The sequence below is a fragment of the Toxotes jaculatrix genome, chromosome 6 (assembly GCF_017976425.1).
Source record: "Toxotes jaculatrix isolate fToxJac2 chromosome 6, fToxJac2.pri, whole genome shotgun sequence".
Taxonomy (NCBI): Eukaryota; Metazoa; Chordata; class Actinopteri; family Toxotidae; genus Toxotes; species Toxotes jaculatrix.
Genome location: NC_054399.1, coordinates 22,571,525 through 22,581,796, shown reverse-complemented (window position 1 = coordinate 22,581,796; position 10,272 = coordinate 22,571,525). Strand labels below are relative to the sequence as shown.

Below are 10,272 nucleotides of genomic sequence, written 5' to 3'. Positions count from 1 at the left end.
GATGATAATAATTTTACCTGGTAGACTTTTCCTGTGTAACTATCACCGCAGTTGTGTTTAATCTTCCAATGGGAACAAACGTGCTGATGTTTTTGCGCATCATTTCTTTTGCGGGACCACTCTAACTTTTCGTAAGGCCTTATCATTTCAAAGAATTGTTTTTGTCTCCGTTCTATGATTTTCCACATGTGCGGGTGTGAAACACTTCTGACTTACGCCGGCAGGGTTTCCCCCAGCGTCTTACCGGAGATCGGCCGCTGAGTGCGCGCTGATAAGATTCGCAGGAGAGGCAGCTACAGAAGCAGGTGCGTCCTCCTCAGCATCACTCTGTCCCCGCCCTCCTTCTCGCCATAGGCTGGAGGATTTAAGCGGGCCCGTCGTAATGATGAGGGCTTTCTGAGACTGACTGATTTCAAAACTTGACGGGTTTCGAGTTTCACAGGTAAGAGCACTTCGAGCCGGGACGCACACTCAGGCCAAGTTAGTCTGCGTGGGAGATCGGGGGCTTAACCTTCAGTGAGTTTTACTTCATCATTCTCTGCTAAACTTACAACACTTTCAAAACACATATCAGCACATGATACTGATTACAGGGGACCTAACAGGAGAGTTGTTACATGCGTCTGTTTACACAGAGATGAACCCTGAGGTGGATTACGGAGGCTCCGGGAGCAGCGGGAACGGAAAGTTGCGCCAGTGGCTCATCGAGCAGGTGGACTGCGGGAAATATCCCGGACTGGTGTGGGAGAACGACGAGAAGACCATCTTCAGGATACCGTGGAAACACGCCGGGAAACAGGATTATAACCGGGATGAGGATGCCGCGCTTTTCAAGGTAAGAGACCTGCTGTGTTAATCCAGCTAGAATAAAGTGGCACAGAAGTTAATAAATATCTTAACTAATCCATTTTCACAAAGTATTCATAACCCAGGCTACGCAAGATTAGTGTATCAGTCATACATTTAGACCAACAGTTAGAGTTCTAATGTCTTATTTAATGCATTATTTAGAGCCCTTTGCTTTACTTTGCTGTATGAAATGTGCAATGTAACTTGGGCTGAAACTAATGCAGTACTTGGTCGATTAATCGTTTGGTTTGTAAAATGCCAAAATACTGAAAATATTCCGGAAACGTTCTCCAAGAGCCAAAGCTTAACCTTTTTTTTTAAAAAATATTGGTTTTTTTTTTGTTAGTTTTTTTTTTTGTTTGTTTGTCAAAGCGACAATCTGAACCCAGAGAGATTCAGCTCAGTCTCATATAAGACAAGGGAAAGCAGGAAATCTTCACGTGTGAGAGGCTGGAGGCTGCAGACGTTTGTCATTTCCACATTCCACAAAAAAACCCCCACTTAAATACTTACTTAGAGCCTAATTTTCAGTTGATAGGTTAATCGACAAATTACCAGCTTTCTGTATAACTAATCCCTCCGAGTCTTGGACGGATGTGTAGCACCATGAAAGACGTGCTTCTGCAGACAGTGCAGAAAGAGCTGGAGCAGACCTGGTGGGTGTGATGCTCTCAGGCTAAACCGTAGAGCGGTTTGTAAAGTTTTACCGGGGACTTGTCTGCAGGCCTGGGCTCTGTTCAAGGGCAAGTTTCGGGAGGGGATCGACAAACCGGACCCGCCGACCTGGAAGACGCGCCTCCGCTGCGCCCTCAACAAGAGCAACGACTTTGAGGAACTTGTGGACAGGAGCCAGTTGGACATCTCGGATCCGTACAAAGTCTACCGCATCATCCCCGAGGGCGCCAAGAAAAGTCAGTGCCTCCTCAAACATTTCATACATCAAACAATACAGCGGTGTAACTGCTGCTCTCTCGGCGCCGCAGTGGTTAAAATGAGAATGAAGGGCGGCGATGACAGTTGAGAGGGTTAACGTTTGAAATGTGCTTTAACCTGTTTATGATTAATAGTTTTCGCTGGTTTTATCAGACAAGGCTGGAAATTCTGTGTGTGTGAGACGGATAAAGGTCACTGACTTCTCAGTGCTGTCATAAACCACTGAAGGTCACGCTGCCTGGTGTCAGCACATGTGGACTTTTTTTTTTCTGTGCTGTGAGTTCTGTCTGAATCAACTTTTCTGTCTTGCATCTAGGACCCCGACAGGAGGACAGTCCTCTGAGTCCAATGAGCTATCAAGTGCACCCCTACCCTGCACTGCAGTCCCAGGTGCTTTCCATACACATGAAAATGAGTGGGGTGGACTAAAGAGCGTGAGTGAGTGAGAGGCTGGATGTGGTGCAGGGACACTGGATGTGTGCATGCATGCATGAATGAATGAGCTGAAATTTTGAAAAACGTCATTAGGAAGGATGGAGTCTGAGAGTTTAAGATGTGAAACACTACATTTTTAGACAATATTTGGCATCTCAAAGAACAATAAGTGTTAAGTGATACCGAGCTTTCACTCACTCACTGTTTGTGGCAGGAGTTTACAGAAAATCTTGACTAGTCACCAAAAGAATTTGTAAAATTGTTTGTTTTAAATATTTTTTATAATTTTTTACATTTATTTATTTCATTTTACATCTATGTATCAGTTTTTAAAAAAATCTCTCTAACCTGTTAATCTAAAAGCTGCGTTAAAGCCTTCTCCACATTAACATAATTAAATATAATTCTGCTATATCAACTACACTATATATATACACTAATCCCTTTGTCTTTATTAACTATTTATTTTTATTTTTATGTCTTTGTAGAAAGTAAACTCCTCCTCACATCAAAAGACTACTGATGTTTATCCTCTCAGACAGATGCAGTGATCGTTTATATATCTGTATACTTTAAAATGCATACCTGTATCATTCCAGCCTCCAAATACGTTTCATGTTTCGGAAAAGTATTTGGAGGCTGGAACGATTGGAGGTTGGAGGTAAGGAGGATCATGTGAAGGTGCTAACTGACTGTTTGTGTCTCTGTCTACAGATGCCACAGTACATGGCCACATCAGACTGTGGCTGGAGAGATTACTGTCAGGAGCAGGCTTCCCTGTCGGAGCTGCCCTTCACTCAGTGTCCCTGTCCCCCACGCAGCCTGTCCTGGCAGAGCCCATCCATGGAGAATGGTGCGGCTCTTAGTATTCATACAGCATGCACACATAAGCATCCTTGGCAGTTTCAGTATTGTACACATACATTTCTCCTCTGCTTGTGACAGGATACCAGCTCAGAGCCTCAATTTACTCGTACGGTCCTGCTGACAGCCAGCCCCCACCGTTCACACTGGACACCAGCATCAGATCAGCAGAGGCACTCTCAGGTACAGAAAAAACAAACCCACTCTCATTTCACTATTTGTCTTTGCACGCTATGAAATCAGAGGGAGGAGGGATTATGGGTCCAGAGGACATACCATCCTGAGGGTTAGAAGTGATTTCAGTGTGGTATATGTGGTAAATATTATATGACACATGCAAGACCATAAACACAAGACTGTGCTTTGTTTGTAGTCATATACACAGTTAAGATGCAAACATCTAAACTGTTTCTTGGAAGGGGAATGTTACTGCTAAACGTTTTGCCTAGCTTAAAAACAGACCCAGACTGGCCTCATGAGGGCGCCGTAACGAAAGTATCGTGAATATTTTTGATTCTTATATCTACTGTGCGGTTCAGTATCACTATTCGCATCAGCTCCCGTGGGCTGGTGTTTCGATACATATTTTTCTCATGACTTGGTGGAGATTCGTCATGTGGGTAGATGACATGACTGCAAATGAATTCTAATACAGCTCAGCGTCTGCTGGATGTCTGCGATTTTATAAGCCTGGGATAAGCGGCGGCTGTGTATCCGTGTCCGTCAGCTAGATTTGATAACTTACTGTCCCCTACTGGCCAGAAGTGAAACTTGGAGGGTTGGCACTGTGCGCTGGCATCGAGAAAATACAGTGCTAAGCCTGATGAGGCTTTAGGTGCTTCGGCTTAAGGTTAAAAAAAATTTCTGGTGAAGCCACGGCTGGTTTTACTTCAGTAAAATCTGAATGATATAAAATGATGGCATTAATCAGAAGTTCCTTTTTAGCAATTTAAAATACTGACTGAGCTGCTGGAGGACCTGCAACGAAAGAGTCTGAAATCGGAAACGAAACTCGCTGCACAGATGCTGCGAACCTCACAAACAGAATGTCCACATCCCAGCACCGTCGCTCCAGCCTAACACAGTCTAGTTTGGTTCAACTCGCTGCTGATAATTGCTTCTCGTGTATACTTTTGAGCGTAGAAACCGAGAGTTCGGTAGAGAACTTAGAGACAACATAAAAACTAAACATAAAAAAATATAAAGTGTTTACCCAGAGAACTACACCTTGTAGAAGTGTGAAGCAGCGAATAGGCTATAATAATTAGCTCCATGAATCTGGTTTTTCCCACTTCCAATTTAGATGCAACATGATCACAAAATAAATAGTTGGAGAGCTGAGTGAAGCCCTTATACAAACTAAAATCACATCTGAATCTGTTTATCCAAATACAGTAAAAACATGTTTAAAGACTTCTACCTGTGGCCTCTTCTCCTCCATTCAGACTTCCGCCTCCATGTGTCAGTATATTTCCGGGACAGTCTGGTGAGGGAGGTGACCACTTCCAGTCCGGAGGGGTGCCACATCACTCCGTGCTCCCCAGAGGAGAAGCACTTCGGAGGTGCTGAGGTGGTCCCTCTGCCTGTGGACAGCCTCTCAGCCCAGAGGAGGGGAGAGGACTGTCCCCCGAGTTCCCTGGAGAGCGGAGTGTATCTGTGGATGGGTGGAGATGGACTCTACGCTCGTAGGCTGTGTCAGAGCAAAGTGTACTGGCAGGGAGGACTGTGTCCGTACGGCGACAAGTTCAACAAGCTGGAGAGAGATGTCACGTGTAAACTCCTGCACACTCAGGACTACCTCACAGGTGAGACAGCAGGGACAGGGCAGCAGCTGAACATCATCATCATCATTCAATGATTGCTCATTTAATATATAAAATGTTCCAAAAAAAGAGAAAAATTACCATGAGCAGTTCCAAAAGCCCAAGGTAACATCTTCAGATAACAATCCACAACCTAAAGATACACAAAGATACTGAATTTACAGTGATATTAAACACCACATATTCACATCTGAGAAGCTGCAACCAAACATTTGGCATTTATGTAATGTAAACACAAATTATACAAAACCCCTTATCCACTGAACAAAAGAGGCCAAACCTCTGAAATGGTAAATGCTGTTTCCACAAAAGCAGCTGCAGAAGAACAACATAAAACAGTCTACAATACTCAAATCAACAAATCTGACCAGCCCTACAACCGATTAATCATCTAATCATCTAATCATCTCAGCACTAAAGAAGAAAACATTAACACACTGAAAGACTGGACCCCATTCTACAGTAGCCTTGTCTATGGTTTGGGCCTCTCATGTATTTTCATCACATCCGAGTTCAGCATCAGATTTTCTGAAACGTAAACACCAGTCTGTGTTTGAGAAACCCAGTCATTTGATAATATTTAACACAGTTCTGAAGGCTGAAGACTCTTCCAACCATCTAGATGAAAAAATATTCCATATGTTGCTCATTACACAAAGATTTATAACCTGTTTCCATAGTTGTGACTGTGGCTGGAAATGACATGTTTTTGCTCTTTTAGTAAAACACAAACAAAATATAGATATTCTGGATGAAAATATAGAAATATTGGAAAGAAACACCCACATATGCTGATATAGCTGGTAACCAAACTTTCCACAAACTGTAGGAATGGAACATGGAGATAAGTCATTTGTGGTTACTAGAAGCTGCATCTTGAGAAACAGGTAAACATGTTTCTTAAGGTGCAGCAGGCTGAATATTCTTTCTTTCAGATTGGTTGGAAGAGTCTGATGACTCTACAAAATCCTTCAGAACAGTGGAAAGTATTATTAATCAACCTTCAGACTGAAGTGGGGTTTTTTTTTTTTTTTTTTTTGGAAAAATGGATTCTCAGCCATGGTAATGCCTGAGAGGGCTAAGCTAACAGCAAAGATTTAAAGTCCACAGGAGTCAAATATGTTTGTGTTTGTCTGAACTGTCTTTGAGGAAAACTACAGTTCATTTACTGTAAGTCACTTTAGATGAATGCCATCGAAAAACAGAACTAAACAGTAACACCCCCACCACCACCACCACCACCTCACCACACACACAAAGAGTCAACATCACTTAACAATAGTGGTAGAACAAAAACCTTTAAAGCAGAAATTCATGATGAAGATAGTCACATGACTTCTACACAGCCACATCATCTCCACCCACATACTAAGACGGCCCCAGCTGTGTAAGTCTGACAGCTAATTGTATTTGCATACATGGTGTGACCAGGACTTTCCATTCGAATCACCCCAAAGGTCATGCCACTTCAAATGAAATTCTTCTGAAATCATTTGAATCTGCCATTTCAGTTGTACAAAGCTTATAATAATGCCTATTGTCTATTTCCCCTACAATCAGAGATCCAGAGTTATGGGCTCCATGCTCGGCCACTGCCTCGTTTCCAGGTCCTGCTGTGTTTCGGAGACGAGTGCCTGGACCCACAGAGACAAAGACGGACCCTCACTGTCCAGGTGACTGCCCATGCTGTAATATAACATCTGAGTCCATATTAAACTTCTGTTTAATTAGCCCTACAGTACCCATATCTTCAGCTTTTGAGATCCTAAGCTCAGTAACATCTAATCAGAATCAGAATCAGAAAAACTTTATTAATCCCTGTAGGGAAATTCTATAGTTACGGACAAACTCCCAGTTGAAAATGAAATGGCAACGTAGTACACAGAAAAAATGTTTCTAACATAAATAAAATAAAGTAATAAAGTAAATATACCTCAATATCAGGAAAAAATAAATAAAAACATCTTCATATTTTCATATGTACATGAGGTTTAAAATGACATATACACAGTATACATGGAGTCTGTGATAATATTTACCGGGAGCATGTGAGGTCAAATCGGTATCATGGTTCATAGACTCAAAACTAAACGGCTGGAAGTTTAGTCATGAAACTTTATATAAGTATAGTTTGAAAAGTGAAAAATGGGATTTGAAAGTTAAAAGCTAAGATTTGAAAGTCTGTCAGAACTTCTTCATACTCATAATGTTGAACACGAGCCACTTCCAGACCTCTGAATCACTGCACACATATGTGATTTTTTTTTTGTCAGTGATTTAGAGTGAAAATGAAGGGGGAAGTCAGTCTGATCGTCAGGCTAATTTAACACACCCCCCCCCCCCCCGTTCTGAAAGAGTCAGACCTGCTATTTCAGCCTCTGATGATGGGATTTCTGGTACTTTGCCAGTCTGGGAAAATCTGAAACCCAGGTTCAGAAAGAACCAAATAAACCCAAATATCTGAGTTTTAACCCATTACTCTCCAGCCTCTCTTGGCTGTTGTTGTTGTTACTGTTGTATCCTAGTGACTTTCTAGTTGGTTTTTCACTCATTCCTGACATGGCTGGCATGACAGGCTGATTTCTGTTTGGGAGGGTTTTTTTTATTTTACCCTAACCAATCCCTACGGAGTGATGCATTTGTACCATTTACGTCAAAGAGCAGATTTTAATCACTCAAACAAATGTGTCAAATCTGTGCTTTGACAAAAAAAAACATATCAACCTAAGGTCCCCTTACTTACTAGCTTTACTCCTGGGCTTTCAACCATATTTCTCAATCACCCTCGATGACTGGAGTTTGTTCATTTGCCCCTGATAACAGGCACCTGTTATCACACCCATACTATGTCCACGACAACTGAACAAACTCTATCCAGGAGGAAGACCATGAGTTACAGGTGAAAGGTCTGGAAGAAGCAAGTAAATGGACCCTTTAGTTGAGATTTTCTGTTAAATCTGAATTTAAAACTAGGAAACGCTGCTCTTACAGACTTTCAAGAGTTATTTTTACACTTTCAAATCCCATTTTTCACTTTTCAATACAAACTTTAAACTTCCAAAACTCACTTTTTGGCTTTAAAATATTAGATTTAGTTTTCTGACACTGATTTGAGCTCATAGAAACTATCAGCAGTGGAAAACGGTGCCAGTTTAAAGCCATTCGCTCACCTCTCTTACCTTGCTGTGTTGCAGGTGGAGCCGCTGTTTGCCAGGCAGCTCCTATTCTACGCCCAGCAGACTGGGAGCCATTACTACCGCGGCTACGATCACCCGGGAGTCACGGACCACATAAACACCTCGGAGGACTACCAGAGGGCCATCACACACCATCACAGCAGCAGCCTGCAGGAGTGAACTTTGCAGCTTCAAGTGACTGTTGAAAACTTCAAGACGCAGCAGTGACCTTTGACACAGGCGACTAGGAAACTGTGAGGCAGGAGGAAAACTTGGACAGTGTTAAAAAGATGGACATTTAGTGGCAGTTACTGTTTGCAGGGTAATTTGTTGTCAGTATGGGTTGATCAGTGTGTGTGTGTGTGTGTATGTGTGTGTGTGTGTGTGTGTGGCTTGAAAACTTGAAAATTTGCAGTATTATTTTTTTTTTCTTACTGTCTTTTTAGGGGACCATGAATATTTTCCACAATATTTTACAATGCAAACAAAACTGACAGCTTAGGTGATTGTACTATAGAAAGGTGTAAGTTACATTTTTGTTTTAAATAAATGGGTAGACATTTTGGAAAAGACGCTTATTGGCTTTCTTGCAGAGACTTAGATGAAAAGATTGAGCCGGTAGCTGTTTAGCTTAACTAAACTCTCAAGCTCACATATAATCTGTTGTTTGATTACTCCTTATAAAACCTGAAACGTGAAAACGAATAATTTTGTGTTATGCAGGGGCTTTTGTTTGGATCTGTTTCTTGATTCTGAGCGTCTGAGCATTGTTTTTACAGATTTATTTAATCTGTGCTAAATCCTAACGAGATATAGCATGTTAATTACTGAACTTTAGAGGAACTGGGAAGCAGATGTTTTACCTTTGGAAAGAGCTGGGCAGCTGTTTCCCCCATTCTTCTGTTTATGCTAAGCTAAGCTAAGAGGCTTTAGGCTATAGCTTAATATTTGTCACACACACATTATTGTATTGATCTTTGCATCCATCGTTAAACAAGAAAGCAAGCAAGCATGTTTTCTAAAGAATGTCGAACTATTCCTTTAAGAATGATAGCTATTTTTTTTTTAACTTTACTTGTAAATAACTTTTTTCTGTTGCTAGGAGACACTATTACCACCATTTAGTAAATTATGAATGAAGTCTTGCGCCTGGCTGTGTACATGGGATATGATTTTAGATAAGCTTTTTCAACTCAACTTTGTATCAAATATTTCACTTCCTTGGTACATTTCTAAACATAAGTGTCATGACATCTGAGAAAGAGCTGAGGTGAATGTTTAGCGCTTTGTTTTGCCTTGAAAGTGCACATTTCTGTCCTGAAAACAAACAAAAAAACAAAACAATAAATGGCTTAAGTGTAAAGAGTGACAACCTCTGTTCATAACTGTGTGAACACGACGAGCAAAGCCGGCGCTCTGTGTGCGTGTCTGAACAGGAAGTGTGGTTCAGATGCAGGATGAGGCTGGTTAATCAAACACTTGATTATCACAAACAATGTGATGACATCACGAGGGGAGAGGGAGGAAGAGGTTGGCCGCGCTTTCCGCGCTGCGCTGAAGAGAAAAAGCCTTCCTGGCTTCTGCTCGTAGATTAGTCTTGTTTCCACTTCCATGGAAAACAATCACAAACAAAAGAAAAAAAACCCCACTAATGCATTTTTCACCGCCATGAAATAATTTACAAGAAGAGCAAGGAAGATGTCATCACTTGATAAGGCTGCTTTTGAAAAACAATTCAGAGGTACTTTTAAAACCACTGTTTAGGGTTCCAAAGCTTAATATGAGCTCTCACACAACTAACATGCTGTAAACAGTACATCAAGGCTGCAACTAATTATTATTTTCACTACTGATTAAAATGTTGATTATAGGTTTGATTAATTAAGTCTAAAAAATGTAAGAAAACATTTAAAATATGACTTTCTCAACGTCCCTTGGCCCCGGTGATGTCTTCAGATTACTGGTTTTTCACTAAAACCTAAAGATACTAAATTTATTACCATTTATTACGATAAAAAACACAGAAAAAGAGGCAAAAAGACCAAAACCAACAATGAATTGATCATGAGCTATCGAGTGTCTGTCCAGGGCCTGATGTGTCTTTGTCCCCTGAGCCTTAGAGCTCCACTGTTGTCCAGAAAGACATCAGCGAGCCACACTGTTGCACTGGGTGACATGTTCCTTCATCACCA

The 10,272-nt window shown here is 41.4% G+C and overlaps 1 protein-coding gene across 1 annotated transcript; it reads left to right on the top strand.

Moving 5' to 3' along the window:
* Positions 1 to 357: 357 nt before the first annotated feature.
* LOC121183423 (interferon regulatory factor 4-like) lies at positions 358 to 9,443 on the top strand. Its single transcript, XM_041040488.1, has 9 exons — positions 358 to 516; positions 636 to 835; positions 1,574 to 1,760; positions 2,099 to 2,172; positions 2,932 to 3,070; positions 3,163 to 3,264; positions 4,527 to 4,886; positions 6,465 to 6,577; positions 8,099 to 9,443. Exons 2-9 carry the CDS (start codon positions 638 to 640, stop codon positions 8,258 to 8,260), a joined length of 1,335 nt encoding a protein of 444 aa, XP_040896422.1. The 5' UTR covers positions 358 to 516; positions 636 to 637; the 3' UTR covers positions 8,261 to 9,443.
* The last annotated feature ends 829 nt before the right edge of the window (positions 9,444 to 10,272 follow it).

Coding starts and splice junctions, on each gene's coding strand:
- LOC121183423 (XM_041040488.1), top strand. CDS start 638: ATGAACCCTGAGGTGGATTACGGAGGCTCCGGGAGCAGCGGGAACGGA. Junction 1,761..2,098: donor CCCCGAGGGCGCCAAGAAAA/GTCAGTGCCTCC, acceptor TCTTGCATCTAG/GACCCCGACAGGAGGACAGT. Junction 3,265..4,526: donor ATCAGCAGAGGCACTCTCAG/GTACAGAAAAAA, acceptor TCCTCCATTCAG/ACTTCCGCCTCCATGTGTCA.